This window comes from Triticum urartu, chromosome 3A, assembly GCF_056163025.1.
Source record: "Triticum urartu cultivar PI428250 chromosome 3A, HENAU_Tu73, whole genome shotgun sequence".
NCBI classification, from domain to species: Eukaryota; Viridiplantae; Streptophyta; class Magnoliopsida; order Poales; family Poaceae; genus Triticum; species Triticum urartu.
Genome location: NC_141875.1, coordinates 669,645,430 through 669,665,408, shown reverse-complemented (window position 1 = coordinate 669,665,408; position 19,979 = coordinate 669,645,430). Strand labels below are relative to the sequence as shown.

General features: G+C 47.0%; 2 protein-coding genes and 1 pseudogene across 2 annotated transcripts; all 3 read left to right on the top strand.

Moving 5' to 3' along the window:
- Positions 1 to 560: 560 nt before the first annotated feature.
- On the top strand, positions 561 to 5,727 carry LOC147981323 (putative F-box protein At3g10430; annotated as a pseudogene).
- A 5,359-nt stretch (positions 5,728 to 11,086) lies between these two features.
- Positions 11,087 to 12,413, top strand: LOC147981322 (putative F-box protein At5g52610). Its single transcript, XM_087515934.1, has 3 exons — positions 11,087 to 11,604; positions 11,857 to 12,095; positions 12,409 to 12,413. The coding sequence occupies exons 1-3, from the start codon at positions 11,099 to 11,101 to the stop codon at positions 12,411 to 12,413; spliced, it is 750 nt and encodes a 249-aa protein (XP_087372060.1). The 5' UTR covers positions 11,087 to 11,098.
- Positions 12,414 to 14,292: 1,879 nt separating this feature from the next.
- LOC147981321 (F-box protein At5g07610-like) lies at positions 14,293 to 15,578 on the top strand. Its single transcript, XM_087517080.1, has one exon. It carries the CDS (start codon positions 14,322 to 14,324, stop codon positions 15,474 to 15,476), a length of 1,155 nt encoding a protein of 384 aa, XP_087373206.1. The 5' UTR covers positions 14,293 to 14,321; the 3' UTR covers positions 15,477 to 15,578.
- The last annotated feature ends 4,401 nt before the right edge of the window (positions 15,579 to 19,979 follow it).

The window sequence follows — 19,979 nt, the reverse complement described above, 5'->3', positions numbered from 1 at the left end:
AGACGACCGCCGGGTCTAGCCCTTTGACTTTCACCGCACGGGGTTTGACCGGTGGACCTTTTCACCTGGTTGTCATAGCCCAGCCCATAGCTACATCCCCAACACAGTACCGACCCAACCTACCCCAAGATTCCCTCCGTGTCGGCCCGACGTTGCCGTTTCCCCCCTCCGGGACACGGCGGCAGCGACGCCCGTGAGGGGAGGGGCACACCCCGGAGCCGCGTGCCGGGTGCCTGCGCCTGCCACCACGCTTCCACAACTGTAAGAGGGCCGACCGCAACACCTGGCGGCATTGCTACCCCCCCCCCCCAGGTACCCCGTCCCGTCTCCCCTCTCCGCAACACGACGGAAGCGACGCCCGAGATGGGGCAATCGATATATATATAATCGAGATATGTTTTCTGTACATAAGGCACATTTAAGTTAATCTAATTATTTTGGGAAAAAATAAAAAGGAAAAAGAGAAAACAAATAAAATATGAAAAAATATATTAGAAATCTATGCCTACAGCTATGCCGTCTGCATAGCTACAGCCACAGAAGGGTAGAGCCATGGATCGATGACGTGGCGTATGGCGCGGATCGATGACGTGGCACCGTCCATGGGCCAAGCCTATGCCGACGGCAAGGCTGTCGGCATAGATATGCCACCCCACGGACTGGTGAGCGTTTCGGATCGTTGACGTGGCAGATCACGCGGATCGATGACGTGGCAGATATGCCGACGGCCACCGATAGGCCCCGTCGGTGCAGGCTTCACGCCGTCAAAGGATGTTGCCGCCCGGGCAGTCGGGCCCACAGATATGCCGAAGGCATCCTCTATGCCGACGGCCGCCGTAGGCATATTTATTGGGATGCCGACGGCCCTTCTGTGCCGACGGCCCCCGTCGGCATAGGTGGATGTATGCCGACGGCTTTCCTACGCCGACGGCCTGGCCTGGGCCATCAGGATAGATCTGTCGATGCCGACGGGGGCCGTCGGCATAGATTTGGCCGTCGGCAATTGGGTAAATTCTGGTAGTGAGTAGATCTCCTTGTGCTTGTTTAGTTATCTAGATAAGCACCATCCAATTATTGTAGTACCCTAATACTTAACCATCGATACTATCATTGATTAGTTGAAACCATTCGTGATGATTTTAATCTATCTAGATTCTAAACTACTTTTGAGTAATTTATCCTTATTGCGACTTCTGGATTCAAATATTGTGCTTTGTCATTTGTACACGAATATTAATCTCCTTTTGCTTTCTTATTATACCTTAAGTTTCAATCACATTTTGTTATTGAGCAATATGCCTGGAAGCTTTTGTCTTTCTCTTGTAAATAACGTAATAGTCGGTACTGTATTCCTTCTCTACATGAGTAGCCAATCGAAGTTCAAACTGGATTCATGTCGTTTCTAGATAGGATTTTTTTATGCATTAGTGTATTACATGATACATTTATTTCATACTAGATCTTCACATTTCTAGTGTATGGTGGCTTCCAAGTTTGGTGTCTCTAGAACATGTACAGACCGTGCTGGCCGTTAAATAAATAGCATTCCTGCTAAAGTAGTCGGCAGTTTTGTGAGTGTTATCCAATAGATTGGTGTTTCAGCCAGCTCCAGGAAAAAATTCCTCATTCCCCTCTCTAGTCGCTCAGTGTGTGATCGAGGGGAACCCTAGTCACCGCCGTTGGCCCCGTTCCTGCTCTCCCCCTCCCTCGCCGTTGCCTGAGGGCATAGGCAGGTGAAGTCCAGTCGGCAGCAGGATCTGTTCTCCTGGGGTAGCCTGGCGGTGGTCTTGGCAGTCAAACTAGGGAAGCGACGCTCGACAACGGGGGTTGTTGCATGGCGGCACGCCAGCAGAGAGCTGCAATGGCGGATGAAGGCCGAGTGACGGGCGCTGTGGTGTTGGTGCACGTCTCATCAGCTAGTTTTGGTGACGACACTCACTCTCAAACACACGGTGCTGGTCATGAGTGACCTCGGTTGCGAGCATCTGCCCCCTACCATGATGATCGATTGGTGAGGGATGGTGGCACAGTTGTGGTGGTGGACCTCAACCTCCTTTTCTCACGGGCTTGGTGCGTCAGCCGATGGCGGCACCTATTAGGTGGTATCGGTGGCTCAATGCGGGTTGCTCCGATGGATGTCGAGTGGTGGTGTGAAGGCCTATTTGGGGAGGGAGGCAGGAGGCCTCCCGATCTTGATGTTATGGTGTCTTTGGTCCACATTGGTGTGTTGCGGTGGCTAGGGTGTGGTCAACAGTTTTCGGTGACCTCCCCCTACCTCAGTACCTCACACATTCGGAAACAGCCAAAGAACACAAGGACATGCATCTTTGGTACAATAGCGCAAAACACCCCAACAGAAGAAAATAACACCTAGGTCCCTAGGGTCCCTGGTGGAATAAGTCCACTACTGTCGCTATGATGAACACGGGGCAAAGAAGCTTGTTGCAATAATCCCCGTAGTTGAGAGCTCTTCATCGCCCTATAGCATTTTGTGTCAATGTAGAAGCAGTTCGTCGTCGATGAGGCCTTTATCCTCGTGTCATGTCAACTAGGAAATACCGTTATGCTTCTCGTTCTTAGAACCAACTCGATCAGCCTAATGCCTTGAAGGAGAACCACCAAATTTGCCTTCTTGATCTGGCGACCCTGCCCCATTCCACCTATCCTCTTTCCACTTTTAACATCGTCATCGTGCAACAAAGCAACCAGCACAGGCCATCTCCCTGTTCACCTCCTACCGGCTTTTTAGTGGCACTAGAGCAATCTCAGTGCCACAAGTCAAAGCTAGCTGGAAAAATAAAATACCACAGTGTTGTCACCTATGACACCTCTCTAGTAGTACCTGGAAACCCTAGATCTACCAGATGGGAACAACTGAGAAGAACCCCCAAAGAACCAACATTGTCACTTGCGAGATTGAGCTAGGATTGGGGAAAATTTATTTTACTCCCCATCCACTATCACCTATAACATCAAGACATACACACGTTGGGCACAAAATCCGATGCATGAAGCCCGAACCCGAAAAACTCGAGCATCACATTGGGTAGAAGTTTTGGAAAACCAAATTCTATTAGGAAATTCGTGTTATAAGTCACAGTACTCGAATTAACCAAATATCAAGAAATAAATATTGCGGACCAATAAAAAAATCCCACTGAGAGGAGATAACCTAAGTCCAGCCAAAAATCACCCCGTAAAACATATGTTTCTTGCGCGAAGCCCGGGCCTCCATCCTCAATGCACCATTCCTCGACACCAACTACCAGTCGCCAAACTCCGCGTCCATAGTGCCCACTACCTAAGCCTCCATTTGCAGCACTGTCAGTCCGCCAACTGTTATCCTTCGACGCCTTCTCTTTCGGTCGCCGGCGAGCCTACAACCCGTGCCGCCCTCCTCTCTCCTCTTTCCAATTGCCGACTCGCTCTCCTTACCGCGTCGGTGCCCCAATTAGTCTCCTTTGATGAGATGTGCATCACCAAGCCGTGTGGCACCTGACCACTGCCACGCTCCACTCTCCTCTTTCCCCTTGCCGACTCGATGTCCTTACCGTGTTGGTGCCCCAACTAGGCTCCTCTGACGACATGTGCAAATTTTTTGGTGGCAAATTTTTTTGGAAAAATTTCAGTTGGCAAATTTTAGGATTACTTGAACCCAAAATTTCAGGTGGCAACTTTTTTGGACAATTTTTGGGTGTTAAATTTTTGGGTAAACCCGAACGCCCAGCATGGCTAAGCTATCTACACAAGTGGAACAAAGAACCGAGGGTAGGAAAAGAGATAAGGAAGCGCCTTCCTTTTTCACATTGAGGAAGAGGAGAGATGGAAGTGAAACTAATTATTTTTGTTTGCCGTAGTAAGCAATGCAGATTGCAAACTATGACAAAAGAGTAATGTCATTAGATTTGAGTTTGGGGGGAATTTTTATCTGCCCATTTGAACAAGTGCCGCACAGACTAATTCGCATGAGTAATGCGAACCAATTTGTGGTTGGATGGTTAATCGGACATTGGTATCTCCAGCCCATCAGGGTTCAAGTTGTGGTGCTCGCATTATACTGGATTTATTTCAGGATTTTCGGCGATGCCCATTTAGTGGAAGGAACGTTCCCGTGGACTACGAGGCGCTTGTGTTGACTTCATCAATCTGAAGATGATATGCCGGCCCAATCTTTCGGAGGTGCTCATAGAGGTAGGGTTTGCGTGTGTGTGCGTTCGGGTGAATATCTAGAGCTACGGGAGCACCTCACATTAGGTGCTCCCAGATTTTAAAATGCAGATTTAAATGTTTCAAAAAAATTGAAAAAATGCGGATATTAGCATCACATGAATGTACAATCCCTTCAAATTTCAAATCAATATTAAACTACACATTGAGATACAAAGAAGACAAATCCAGCATGAATGTTTTGCAGAAAATCCCCCAAACATTCCCGAAATGACACTTTGGTCCACATCCCGTGATGTTGTCCATTGGATCTCAGATCGACAACCAAGGTTCCGCGGGAGCACCTAATGTGAGGTGCTCCGGTAGCACTAGATATTTTCCCCTATGCGCTTATAAGGATGAGTGTATGCATATATATATATGAGCGTCCTACATATGTACTGTGTTTTAGAAAAATTCGCATGAGTAATGAAACTAGGAGGCCCGATCAATGCTACTACAATCTGCTGCAGTAATTGTGCAAAATCCAGAGACGTGCAATGTACTACTAGTATACACTTCGGATATAATTACTTTTTGAACATTTTATACACTTCGGAGGTGACGTGTATCCACTCCCGCTGCTCTACGACTCATACGGTATGGCCCAAATAAAGCCCATATATATAAATACGCACCGCCTCGTGTTTCCTCTTCCACCTCTTTCGCCGCCGCCCCAAACCCTCGCTGGCCAACTGTCGCTTCACACGCGGTAGTTCCTCTGTCCCCTCACGCTGTCCATCACCATGGATGGATCCTCTAATCTTTCTCCTCTGCCGATCTGCAGGTTGACTGGTGATGGCTCGCGGCACCAAGAAGAAGAGGGGCACCGAGAGGAGCCGGACGACCTCCTCGTCGAGATCATCTCGCGCGTGACATACAAGTCCACCCGCTGCTGCAAGTGCGTCTGCACGCGATGGCGCGACCTCGTTTCTCACGCCGACCACCGCAAGAATCTGCCCCAGTCGACCCTCGCCGGCATCTTCTACCAAACCTACAATATGAACCGCTACCCGTCTTTGTTTCCTGGTTACAGAAGCGTGTCAGGGAACTGGTGCTCGAGCATCCACCTGGCCCTCTCGTTCCTACCTAAATGCAAGAGACATGATATGAGCTTGTTAGACTGTTGCAATGGCCTCCTCCTCTTCCTCTGCTGGAAGCAGCCTTATGGTGTCAAGAGACTCAAGACATTGGATTACGTGGTGTGCAATCCTGTCAGCGAGAAATTGGTGGTCGTGCCTGCCACCTGCTGGTCCAGCAAGGTGCGGATCATTCGCTTAGGGTCCGATCCCGCCGTCTCCTCCCACTTCTACGTGCTTGAGTTTGCACCTGCTGGTGATGTGGATGCGAATGCAGATGGTGATGATCTACACATCAAACCAGTGGCTATCTACTCATCCAAATTTGGAGCTTGGACGCATAGAGTTGTTTGGGATAGTCCAACTTCGATATTCTGCAATTCAAAAAGCTTATTTTACAGTGGGATGTTGCATTTGTGTGCGGATGATGATTTTGTGCTAGTTCTTGGCGTGGAGCGAAACCGTAGGCTTATTCATGTCCCTATGCCACATTCTGCTGGTGATGTTCATAATGTTTATCTATCGCAAGGACAATTGTATTTGACAAAGAAAGGTGCTTCTGAACTATCAATTTGGGCTCTTGTAGATTATAGTAGTGAAAAGTGGATCTTGAAGCGCAATGTTAGCCACTTCAATTACGAAGTCATCTCAATCCACCCAGAATACAATTTGTTATTTATTGTACGTAAGAAGAGTCATCGATTAGTGGATCTAATGTCATATGAAATAGATTCTAGGGAGCTGCACTTTTTATCTAATTTTACATGGGGTTGAGGAACTCCTTATCTTCCATATGTCCCCTTGTTCTCAGATTCATTAGCTGATGGGCACTAGAAGTCTCCTGCCCCCCTCCTGGTTTATTGGTCCCTTTTGTAATTTGTGCCAAATTTTGACCATAAATTTAACTAACAAAATGTTCATGCATCACCAAAATTAATATCATTGAAAACTTAGATCAAAATTTGGCACAAAATATAATGGAGACTAATAAATCAGGATGGAGATAGTAGTTATGTAGCGCGGCTTCACACTGTATCTCTTTCTTTCTGGCACGGAACAATTGTCTATCTTTTTTCTGAACTTGGAGCTAGGTCTTGAACACTTACATCAGTGACTTGGATAGACCTATATGAAGTTGTGAACGTTTTCGTTGATGATTTAACGCACTCATGTACCTAAGTTTAAGTGGCCAGATGTTTCAGTTAACAGGATACTAAATTTGATTGTGTTGTGCAGATGTTTGTATTAGCAATCCACGTAGCTGTAACACCCTAGTACTGAACCATGACTACTTTAATCATTTGTTGAAACCCCTATTTGTGTCTTAAATCACTAGTGCAGAATGGTGATGTTGCCTATCACACACCCTTGGATCGATGTGTGTGCCATTGATGCATCCCACATGGTGGAAAATAAAATTGTGTGCCAAAATGTGAAATGTGTATGAGGAATTATCCTTCGGCCACGATTTTAAAAGAGGGGCGATGTGTGATAGCGGGCGCACAATTGTTAAAAACTGATTGTGCACAATGAAGGGACACATCACACACGTTAGCAAATAGGATCACCATGCCCAAAGCTCTGCACACTGTTGGGAAAAGCCTAACCGTTTGTGATGTTGGCATGCATCTCACACGTTTAAAAAATACACGATGTGTGAGATAAGGTACACACAGTAGTAGCAAAATTCTGTGCAATATCTTGTGTATTTATTGTTCGATGAGATTTTGTACTATAAATAGTACAAAAATATTTTGTACCAATATTTTATGTGGAGCAAGGAGTGCCCACGGATATTGCATGCGTGTCATACACGTGCACGCATATACATTGAAAACTGTTGGCTAAAAGAAAATTTAATAGGCGAATGGCCGGTTAATTCATTAACTGTATATTAAGCTAGCTCAATGTGTACGTGGGTGCAACTGCACTGCATGACCATGCAAGTTTGAGAAGGGGGTACGTACGTGGAGCAGTTCAAGTGGCCATCGATTGTACACGAGCGCACCGGTTGATCGGGTGATTACCCTAGCATTACATGCATGAAAAGACCCACGCACTGGCCAGGGTCGCACGTAATGCTAATACGAATGTGTCCCATTGTATGTACGTGTACCAGAATACGTGTCCACCCTCGCCGGTACGTACATATATCTCGAGTAGCGGAATACCGGACAGCTCGCGTTTATACGTACTGAAATACCAGAAAGATCATACATCGAGCGGAAGCACTCTAGGCCCGCGTGCAGCCACGCAGCTAGGTACGTATCAAGTAATTGTTCCTTTATCTGCAGACTTGTGCATCAAGGACACCGAAGAAGACAAACGCACGGTGATCCTTATCAAGTCCAAGAAAATCGGAACGGCAACGGCCCAGCGCCCAACCATCTCCATCTGCCTATAAATATCTGGGCACGCACGGCCAAAGGGGGGAGGCATGCAGGAAGCACACGCAGGAGCAGCCAGGAGATCAATCCATCGCAACACGCCTCAACCATCAGAAGAACAGCATCACGCACCAGACGGGAGGGAGGTAGCCTAGCCGGCTAGGGAAGTGGATCCTCTAACATTAAGAAGAAAAGTCATCTAAGCTACAGTGCAATCTAGTGCAAAATAAAGAAGGAAAGTCAGAGGCACTGTAGCAAATAATGTATTTATCTATTGTAGCAGGTTATGTGCGTGGTTACTGTTCATGTAAATAAATTTAATTTTAATTTTTATTGCATCATAATTTTGTTTGCATGCATTTTTTGTAAATGTATACAATAGATTTGTAATTTGCAAATGAATTCAACTCATTTTAGGCTTAATCATATGAATGTAAAGGAGGAAAGTTAAAGAATTTTAGCTTAGATGACTTTTCTTCGTAGATGTTAAAGGATCCACTTCCGCCGGCTAGCCGGCGCCATAGGTGAGGAGCGCGTGCATCAGCGACGAGGAAACCATGTCGATCCTTTTCTCGCAAGTCGCAAGGTGAGGATCGGAACTAGTCTTCCCCTCCCGTCCAATCCCTTCCCTGTCTTTGCATCCCTCTCGATGGTGGTGACCGCCTGACCGGAGCTGCGGCCGGACGGCCGGAGTCGAGGCTGGCCGCCGGCTCCATCTCATCTGGTTGAAGACGATGACGCCGCCCCGGGGCTGCCGCCTATGCTTGACTCCGACGCACTCTCCACCGGCGACGATGAGCCGATACTGTCGTGTGTGTGTGTGCGGTTTCCAGCGTGCCCGCCGCTCACGACGACGACGTGCCGTGGCTGTGCGCCCTCGCTGCACCCTCCACCGGCGACGACGATCCGGGACCGCCATGTGTGCGTGGCCTTCGGCGTGCCCGCCACTCACGACGATGACGTGCCCAGGATGTGCGCTCTCGGCGCCCTCTCCACTGACAACGATGAGCCGGGACCGCCGTGTGTCCGCGGTCTCCGGCATGCCCGCCACTCAGGACGACGAAGTGCCAGGGCTGTGCGCCCTCGGTGCACTCTCCACCGGCGACGACGAACCGGGACCGCCATGTGTGCGCAGCCTCGGGCGTGCCTGCCGCTCGCAATGACGAAGTACCGGGGCCGTCAACCGTGCGCGGTCCCTCTCGCACCCTCCGTCGTCGGGTCCGCCGGCAACCTTATTGTGCCAGGACTCTGTGGCACGCATCGTTCGACTCGACGCACCCCCTTCTACTTACACTATCGGCGGCACCAAGGCGAGGCACCGCCGCATCGCGAGGTCGTACTCGCCCCGTCTCACCGGTCCATGGAGGCGCCATGGGCTCGCCAGGGACTCGTTGACACGCATCGTTCGACTTGGTGCCATCTAGTGCGTCACCCGTTCTACCTACACCATCGGTGGTGCCTGGGCGAGGCTCCGCCGCATCGCGAGGTCTCCTTCGCCGCTGCCTCGACTTGGCTAGCCGGCGCACGAGTCTCTAGTCTTTCATCGTCCGTCCCGATCTGCAGACTAGCCGCCAATGGCGCCGCGCGGCTGCAAGAAGAGAAGAGGGGCACGAAGAGGAGCCAATTTATCCACTTAGATGAATAAATATTATTAATGAATATGTATCACAATCCATCTCGAGGTATTTGGATCAATACCTATTCGGTGAATCTTTTTTTTTCTCTGCCAGGAACCAGATTTGAACTGGCGATGCGAGGATTTTCAGTCCTCTGCTCTACCAACCGAGCTATCCTGACCTTTTCTTGTGCACCATCTTAGTAGAGTATTTGTATCTATGTCAATTAAAAAGACTAAAAATTAATTAAAGTATTTCAAATTTCCCGTGTCCGACCTCTCGGACGACCTTCTCGTCGAGATCATCTCACGCGTGCCCTACCAGTCCACCTGCTGTTGCAAGGGCGTCTCCAGGCGGTGGCGCGACCTACTCTCCCACCCTGACCACCGCAAGAAGCTGCCCCGGTCGACCCTCGCCGGCCCCTCCATTTGATGAAACGAACGTGTGAACGACCGGGTGAATACCCACACACCAGCCCAGTCCTACGTGACACCACAAACATGCCAAGATTCGTGCACTCACAAATGAACGCGGATCCACGTGTGTGGGTGAGATGCGGCAAGCGGATTTTTCCTAACTCGTTGAGCGCGCAATGTATATCTGAGCCACCCATCCATCCTAGATGTCAAATCAACATGCAGCTGGTCCCATACATGCATGTCAACAGCAATAGGCCCTATACCAAAATCTTGACACAAGGTACATAAGCCATCGGTGGGCTACTTCACCATATTTGCTAGCAAAATTAATATTTCACCATAACTTCTAAATAAACTGTGCAAATATGAATTTGTTTATGTATTTGAGTTTCTCACGGCTAGCTCTACGAAACAAGTCTAATATTGATATATTTCCAAAAAAGTTTCATAAACTTTTCATCAAAGTTCAGACAAGTTGTTTATAAAGTTCTTCGGTCCCAAATACATTTTCTAGGAAAGTTCTTTAATATTTCTAACAAAGTGCAGAAAACCTATTTATAAAGTTCTCCAGCTCTTGGTCCTGTTTATTTATCACTTGCAAATGAAAAATGAAAATTTCTTCACTATGCCCAACAAAGTTCCTCACTGAAAACACTGATAATCTTCTACAAAACCATAGTTCAATTCCAGATACAAAATGTGTTAGAAAATTATCCAAACCTGATCTTGTTTTGAAGATCTTGGCGTCAGGAGTTCAAATATATATAAAGTTTTAAAAACAGATTTTGATTAAACTGTTAAAAGACAACTAAAAATAATAAAGTTTTTGAAGAGAGGAAAGACAACCTAGTCATGCATGTGTACTGTAGCCATGGGAAGAAAAGAATGGCAGAGAGGCATGCACAACCAGTTATAAAACAGCGGCTGTGATTCGCGTTGCGCGCACAACCAGTTAGAGAACACCTTATTTGCGAGATGTGGACGCCCACACATATGGGTGTTAGTGTTTCCGAAATATAAGAACATTGCTGTACAAATCGGCTCGAGATAATTACAGTCCGAACTCCCCCGCAAAATAACTCGAGATACACATATACTCGCAGTCTCGTACGCTTGTAGGAAAATTACCTGTAACTTCTCATTTTCCAGGGGAACGAGAGTATTTTGACTCGTACGACCCGGATACACCTCTTGGGCTTTCCTGCTCCACCTCAACGTCCGCGCCGCCGCGCACGCAAACCCTCGCTGCCCGTTCCTGCTCCACCTATATTCAGCCTGATCACGACCAAGCTGGATAGCCGGCGCACGAGTCTCTAGTCTTCCGTCGTCCGTCCCGATCTGCACACTGGCCGCGGATGGCGACGCGTGGCTGCAGGAAGAAGACGAGGGGCATGAAGAGGAGCCCCGTGTCCGACCTCTCGGACGATCTCCTCGTCGAGATCATCTCGCGCGTGCCGTACCAGTCCACCTGCTGCTGCAAGTGCGTCTCCAGGCGGTGGCGCGACCTACTCTCCCACCCCGACCACCACAAGAAGCTGCCCCGGTCGACCCTCGCCGGCATCTTGTACCAAACCTTCGGAGGCAGTGGGCGCCTTCCCCCAGCTAGGTTTTGTGGCTACCGGAGCGTATCAGGGAACTTCTGCTCTAGCATGGACCCCTCCCTCTCGTTCCTGCCCAAACGCAGGAGAGTTCAGTTTTACCTCTTGGACTGCTGCAATGGCCTCCTCCTCTCCCGCAACTGGGATCAGCCTTATGGTGTCAAGAAATTTGATTATGCGGTGTGTAATCCCGCCACAGAAAAATGGGTTGTCGTGCCTGCCAACAGATGGTCCTGCGAGGTGCGGATCACTCGACTAGGGTTCGATCCGACTGTCTCCTCTCACTTCCATGTGTTCGAGCTTGCATCTGCTGGTGCCAATATGCTAGGCCAGGGTACACACATCCAAGCAGTGGGAATCTACTCATCCAAAGCTGGAGTTTGGACACATCAAGTTGTTTGGGACAGCCCAATTTCGATAACCGTCTATTCGAAAAGCGTATTTTTCAACAGGATGCTGCATTTATCTTCTGGATCATGTCATAATTCGGTTGTAGCAGTTGATGTGGATCGAACTCGTGGGTTTATTCGTGTGCCTACTCCATGCGGTAGTAATGATCTTTATTTATCTCAAGGACAATTGTGTTTGGCACATAAGGATGCTTCTGAACTGTCAGTTTGGGCTCTTGAAGATTATAGTAGTGAAAACTGGACCTTGAAGTACAAGGTTAGCCACTTACAACTGCTCGGATTAATGTGTTCAAAGTTTCCGGGCTATGTTTTTCCAAAATTTCGAGAAGGGGATTACCCCGGGCTCTACATCCCAGGATGCACACAGCCAATGTTTCCGGGTTATTACAGAGTTATCTCGATCCACCCAGAACATAGTTTGATATTTTTTGTGTGTGAGAAATTGCACAAGCAGAGCGAACGATCACTGACGAAACTAATGTCGTATGACATGGATTACAGGGAGCTGCATTTTATATGTGAACTTGGACGGGGCTGCAGGACTCCTTATCTTTCATATGTTCCTTTGTTCTCAGAGTCATTGGCAGATGGGCACTAGAAGTCTCAATTACATAGTGCAGCTTCACAATTGTGTATCTCTTTCGAAACTGGCCAATTGTAAACTTTTTAATGATATTGCAGTTAACTTTTCAGCATAAGCAACTGTAACTTGGGTGGACCATCAAAAAGTTGTGATAGTTTTGTTGGTGCGAGACTGCATTCATGTACGTATCTGAATTTATGCGGCTAGGAATTACAGTTAACATCTACAAGCATAATTGTCGCCCTGTTGTGTTCAACTGTGGTTCACCTGACAAGAGGAAACTAATGAAATTGACATTCATACTCTTGTGAAGATAAATGATGGCAACTAAACTTCCAGACGCTCTGAAAAAGGGATGTCTATTCTGTAGTGTAAAAATCTCAAGTGAGGCTTAGGCGCTCTTGTATGCCAATGCATACTTAACTAGTTGCTTACCTGCATTCATGTGAGAGCATTGCTGTTATCCATGGAGAAGTGTTTGATTGTTTCACATTATAGCTACTTGCTTTTGCTTACTGCCGAACTTTTTATTTACTGCTGCATATGAACTTTGCGGACGCGGTGATGCATAATTCAACTCTTTATTATTCCACATTCAGAAGTAAACCTTCGTTTCAACTCCACATAGGGAATTTACCAAACTATATTAGCTCTCTCCATGTACTTAAGGCTAAGCTTTCTTGCGTGAGACACACAACAAAAGTACCCTATCCGCCGCAGCCCATCCGCCCCTCCTCCCCTAGCTGCCCTTCCCCGCCACCGTGGAGCGGCGTCGTCGAGGGAAGCCCGGCCGGTGTAGGGGGCGGCGGGGCCGTCTCTTTCCTCTCCGCTTGATTCCTGGGATGGGGCGGGCCATCTTACGAGCTGAGACGCTGGCTAACATAGGTCCCACCACCTTGTATCGGTCAGCCGCGATACTCAGGTGATCCAATTGTTCAAGGATCGGCTTTGTAAGAGGGCTACCTCACCACCTTGTATCGGTCGGCTGTGTACTTTCTTTGCTTGTTGCTTTATATATAAAGCGGGAGGAAAGCCTGTTTCTAGAATTCTAGCCGGCTGAATGCCATTTTGCTACGTCGTGCTTGAATATCCAAATTCCTTTTTTTTTGCAAAAATATCTCCCGGAAATGTTTCTTTATCTTCTATCAATAATAAAATGATCTATATGCATGGCAGTTTTTAATCAGGTAACTTGTCAAGTTTTGCAGGTTCAAAACTGTAAAACATGTGGCATGGGGGTTGGCCCCTGACCCCTGGAGCTGGGCTTCTAGCTCATGGTCTCCAATTTGTTATCGATGCGTCACCACCTGTTTCGATGACAGTGTGGCTTTGATTTGTTGTATTCGAGGACGAGAATTCATGGAAAATCAGTTATTGGTTACGGTCCTAGCTCGATTATCTATCACAACAATCAGTGGCTTCAACCTTCAAAATCCACATGCTCTGCTGTGATTTGTAACACAAGAGTTAGTTGTCCTTGTAGCTAGCGCGGTCATGGTGTACTCCTGCTCACAATTTTCGATGCATCCTGTCCTCGCTGAGTAAGTATGACAATTTGCAGATTTATCATCATAGACGTGTTAACATTTCCATCACCTCAGCCTTTACACTGTATATGCCTATCTAGACCTCCGGAGAAAGTTTTGTACCCAAAAAATTCATAAGAAGGTGAAGATCAATGGTGGCTTGGGGCTTTGAATGCACACAATCAGTTCTAGACACAGTAAAAACACCAGGATGACAACAGTTACCAGGGTACCTTTTACGCATTGAAGATTTGATTAATTCACGAGTAAGAATATTCTGGTGTTTTTTGCGAGGATTTGTTTATGGGACGACTCATGCGGCCGGCCCAGATAACTAGTACAGCCCAGATACCTGCACCGGCTCGTCTCTCCGGCCTCTCCCACATAGCCGCCGTGCACGCACACAAACCCTCGATCCACAAGTCTCTAATCTTCTGTCCTCCGTCCCGATCTGCAGACTGGCCGGCGACGGCACTGCAGGGCAGGGCTCCAAGAAGATGAGGGACACGGAGAGGAGCCCGGTGTCACAGTTGTCCGACGACCTCCTGGTCGAGGTCATCTCGCGCGTGCCCTACAAATCCACCCGCTGCTGCAAGTGTGTCTCCCGGCGGTGGCGCGACCTCGTCTCCCACCCCGACCACCGCAAGAAGCTGCCCCGGTCGACCCTCGCCGGCATCTTCTACCAAACCTTCAGAGGGGAACGCTTCCCAGCTACGCTTTGCGGTTACCAAAGCGTTTCAGGGAACTGGTGCACTGGCATGGACTGCTCCCTCTCGTTCCTGCCCAAGTGCAAGAGAGTTAACATGTACCTGCTGGACAGCTGTAATGGCCTCCTGCTCTGCCTTTGCTGGAACCAACCTTCTGATGTCAATGGATTTGGTTACGTGGTGTGCAATCCCGCTACTGAGAAATGGGTGGCCCTACCTGCCACCACCTGGTCCAGCAAGGTGCGGACTGCCCGCCTAGGGTTCGACCCCTCTGTCTCCTCCCACTTCCATGTGTTCGAGTTTGTTTCTACTACTGGTGTTGTGGATGTGAATATGCAGGGTCTTGATACAGGCAAGAAAACAGTGGGGGTCTACTATTCCAAAACTGGAGTTTGGACACATGGAGTTGTCTGGGACACTCCGCTTTTGATATCCCGTTTCCCAAGAAGCATATTTTTCAACAGGATGCTGCATTTTTCTTCAGATAATAATTTGGTTGTAGCAATTGATGTGGAGGGAAATCGCAGGTCCATTCGTGGCCCCATGCCAGATTCTGCTCGTGGTGTTCCTAATGTTTATCTATCACGAGGACAATTGCATTTGGCAAATGAGAGTGTTCCTGAACTCTCAATCTGGGCTCTTGAAGATTTTAGTAGTGAAAACTGGACCCTGAAGCACAGTGTTAGCCACTTACAACTGCTGGGAACAGAGTATGCAATGTTCGCGGGGAACTACAGAGTAATCTCAATCCACCCAGAACACAATGTGGTGTTTATTGTATGCGAGCAGTTGTACATGCTGAGTGGCCCATCATTGACGAAACTAATGGCATATGATATGGATTCCAGGGAGCTGCGTTTTATACGTGATCTTGAATGGGGTTGCAGGACTCCTTATCTTCCTTATGTTCCCTTGCTCTCGGAGCCATTGGCAGATGGGCAATAGAAGTCTTCAATTAATTGTGTGGTGTCAAGTTTTGTACCTCTTTTTGTTTCGAAACGGAACATGTTTATCCTTTTTTTGATCTTGCGTAGACCTTTATGAAGTCGTGATAGTTTTGATTGGTGATTGAGTGCACTCATGTAACTCTGCTTGTGTTTGTGCGCGTATATTAGCATCTCATGCAACTATAACACCATAGTAGCTCAGTCTTTTTTGCTTGTGTTTGTGCATGTATATTAGCAGCCCATGCAACTGTAACACCATAGTACTGAAACATAGCTAGATACTTTTAACATTTTATTTCATATGTCTTAGATATCTAAATTATGGTTTCTTTTTCTGACTAATTTATCTCTATTGTAACGTCTAGATTCAATATTTGTGCTTTGACCTTATATTTTTCACATTTAGATAATATTTGTCCTCGTATCACTACTGGAATTTCTGAGTTTTCCGAGTACTAGAAAAACTCGGGGAAAGCCGTTTCCCACTCGGCAGAGACTTCACCGAATGCAATTCCCTGCTAAGGGTAGTCGGCCCGAACGCTTCAGGCAAAGCCCACTTTGCCGAGGGCATAGCCCCAAAACCATGGGAAGAAGATCACACGACAACTAGATGGATATATATTGAGCTAAGATTCGAAGATAGTGCATCTCTAATATTTATGAAATGATATCGGAGGTTGGTGCGGTGAATGAACATTAAATACTTACAAAGCCCAGATCAAGACCATAAATATGTGGTATTAAAAAATAGCGAGCACATATTAAAGGGTCCCCTATTTTCAGAATTAAAGGTGAAAGAACATGCGGTGCCCCCATGTTTGGTTTTGATAATTGATGACAATCTCTATGGACTAATGGTTTCCTTGAGTTATATTTGAAGGTTTTGTCCATAGGCTTTTCTTGGAGTACATGTGTTGGTTTCAAGGAGAGTTTGTGTCGACCAAGGTGCTATTCAAGGAATTATCCAAAGATTGGTCATTTGAGAGTTGAGCTTATTGCAAGCATGTCTTGAAGAAGAAGATTGTGTGATCATTCATGTTTACCTTCAAGACATCATCCAAACGAAGAGAGTTGGAAAGATTCAAGGTTGATCAAGACTAAGTCAAGAGTGAATCAAGTTGATCAACTCACAAAGAGTAGAAGATGTACCGAGAGGGATCAAGTGATCCCATGATATGGTACGTGTCCATGGGCTTGCGTCAAGAGGATGATATCATACAACCCATGGGAAGGATGACATCAAGTGGTGATCGTCATCAAGATTGCGGTGTGCAATTTCAAGTGGAGAATCACGAAGAGATTAAGTGCTTGAAGCTTGCCATCCATTGTGGTGTCAATGGACTTGTGAAGATGTGCCGAAGAGTGGCTCACCCATAGTGGAGTATGGGGGAGCAATCATCTAGTCTTCATCGACCCAACACAATCAAGAAAGGTGGTCCATCTTGAGGAGGACAAGATCGTCATCATCTAACTCAAGTGGATCATGTGCAAGGCAAAGGTTTGCCCTTGATAGGTTTTCTATTTTACCGGTCTCATGGTGGTAGTTGGGAGACCGGGTTATAGGATCGATAGCCGTACTATCAAGGGGGGCTCTCAAGTGAGTAGCTTGATCGTATCATTCGTCGAGAGCTCAAACCATTACATCCTTGCATCATGTTTCTTGGTTCTTGTTTGGTTCTCTTTGTGAGTCTTAGAGCTTATGGTCATCTTGATGACAAGCTTGGTTTCATCGAAAACGGAGTTCGCATGCGTCTTCTATGATGTTTTCGGTGTTGGAGGTTTTACCGGTCTTTTTCGAGGAAGGGTTCTCACCATTTTCTTATGGGCCTTTTCTAATTTGCTTCTTATTGATATTTCTTTGAAGATTGTGTTAGCCCTTGTCGCTAGCTTTCCAACAAACTTGGTTTCATCGAATTCGGAGTCCGTTTGCAAAAGTTGTGGCAGTTTTGGTGTTCTGAAAAGGCTGCAGCGGTACTACCGCGAATTGGAGCGGATGTAATTTTTCACTACCGCTCCAGAGCAGTACTACTGCGGCTCCTACAGCGGTAGTACCACTCCAGACCAAAAACTCGTCCCAAGTCTTGCGGTGGTAGGCCCGGATGTATTTTTTTAGTACCGCTCGCAAGCAGTAGTACCGCTACCATTTGGGTAGTACCGTGAGGTCGAGCGGTAGTACCGTGAGGACGAGCGGTAGTACCGCTCCGGCAGTTCTTCTGGCCTTTTGCCTCCTCGCTGTTGTTTTTCAAAGGGGTACTTCCGCCCTAGCGGTAGTACCACTCCTTGGAGTGGTAGTACCGCTCTGTGCGGGCTGTGAGCATAACGGTTGGATTTTTTCCCCACCTATAAAAGGGGGTCTTCTTCCCCAATGAACCTTATCCTTTTAGCTCGTGTTCTTCCCCCATTGTTGACCTTCTTTGAGCTTGCTAACTCTCAATCCCTCCATGGATTCTTGCTAGTTTTTGAGGGAAAAGAGAGAGAAGATCTAGATCCACATTTCCACCAATCACTTTCTCCTCTATGTGAGGGGAACCCCTTGGATCTAGATCCTGGAGTTCTTGGTGTTCTCCTTCTTGTTCTTCCTCTCATTTTCCTCCCTAGCATTAGTTGCTCCGGTGGGATTTGAGAGAGAAGGACTTGGGCACTCCGTGTGCCCTTTCCATTGCATTTGGTGCATCGGTTTGAGTTCTCCACGGTGATACGTGGAAGTGAAGTTTGAGAAGCTTATTACTCTTGGGTGTTTGTGCACCCTAGAGCTTGTTCCTCTTGGGTGCCTTGGCGCCCTAGACGGTTGGTGTTGTTCGAAGCTCAATCATTGTGGTGTAAAGCTCCGGGCAAGCGTCGGGGTCTCCAATTAGGTTGTGGAGATCGCCCCGAGCAATTTGATGGGCACCGGTGACCGCCCCCAAGGGTTGCCAAAGTGTACGGGTTCGGTGACCGCCCCCAAGGGTTGCCATTTGTACGGGTTCGGTGACCGCCCTCAAGGGTCCCTTAGTGGAATCACGGCATCTTACATTGTGCGAGGGCGTGAGGAGATTACGGTGGCCCTAGTGGCTTCTTGGGGAGCATTGTGCCTCCACACCGCTCCAAACGGAGATTAGCATCCGCAAGGGTGTGAACTTCGGGATACATCGTCGTCTCCGCGTGCCTCGGTTATCTCTTACCCGAGCTCTTTACTTATGCACTTTACTTTGTGATAGCCATATTGTTTCTTATCATATATCTTGCTATCACCTAGTAGTCTATCTTACTTAGCATAAGTTGTTGGTGCACATAGGTGAGCCTAGTTGTTGTAGGTTTTGTGCTTGACAAATTAACCGCTAGGTTTATTCCGCATTTGTTCAAGCCTAAACCGTAATTATTTTAAAACGCCTATTCACCCCCCCCCCCTCTAGGCGACATCCACGATCTTTCAATTGGTATCAGAGCCTCGTCTCTCTTTGTTAGGCTTAACCGCCTAGAGAGTAAGGATGTCGACTAGGGGATTAGGATTCCCTGACACTCTTAGTTTCGATGGCACAAATTTTGATGTTTGGGTAATTCGCATGCTTAATCTCTTTAGGGTCATGGACCCAAATTTAGAGCGAATTGTAGATATGGGTTTTTCTCCTCCTAAGGATCCCCAAAGATTATCTTTAGAGGATGAGAAAAACTCTTATCTCAATGCTCAAGCTTCTAATGTGCTTTTCGATGCTTTGAGCAATGTAGTTATATTTCAACTCATGCCGTTCCGGGATGCTCATGAGTTGTGGACAAAGCTTCAAGATAAATATGGCATGTCCAAGTTTTGTGCGGATGATTGTTCCCCCTCCACATCCAGCTGTATAGTCTTCTCAACTTCTTCTACTTCACCTACATGTGGCTTGCCACAAGGTAATGATATGGTGAGTAGTGTTGGTCATTGCAATGTTGATAGTATGTTTATTGTGGATGATCCTTCATCACTATCTTATTGCAATGCTCCTTCTTTGGGCTTTAACACTTCGAGCACTCCAAATGTTTCACATGCTTGTGTTGATAATCTTTGCATATCATGTAGAAATTGCTTGACTAAATCCCATGATGATATGTTTACTATGTCTTGTTGCCATGATAAAAATGCATATATGTCCTCGAATTGTTGTGCTAACAATGTAGCGGAAACCCAACACCCCATGGAACAAGATGTGGTCTTGAATGGTGCTTCAACGGATCCTTCATCATCATCTATTGCATTTTGCCTTATGGCCAAGGCTTCAAAGGTATCTCCCACTTTGAATCCCAATATATCTTGTGATGATGGCAAGAGTGATGATGATGTTGATTATGATGAAGAGAATGATAATGTTGCCTCCTTAAAAATTAAGGGGGAAATAGTTTTTAAAGCTCTTCATAAAAATAAAATTGCTCGTTCCAACTTCATGGAAATCTTGTCCATTGCCATTGAGGGCAAGAAGTATATTGATGAGTTGGAATCTCGTCTTGAGGAGCATGAGGTCACCATTATAAAATGGAAGGTTATGAG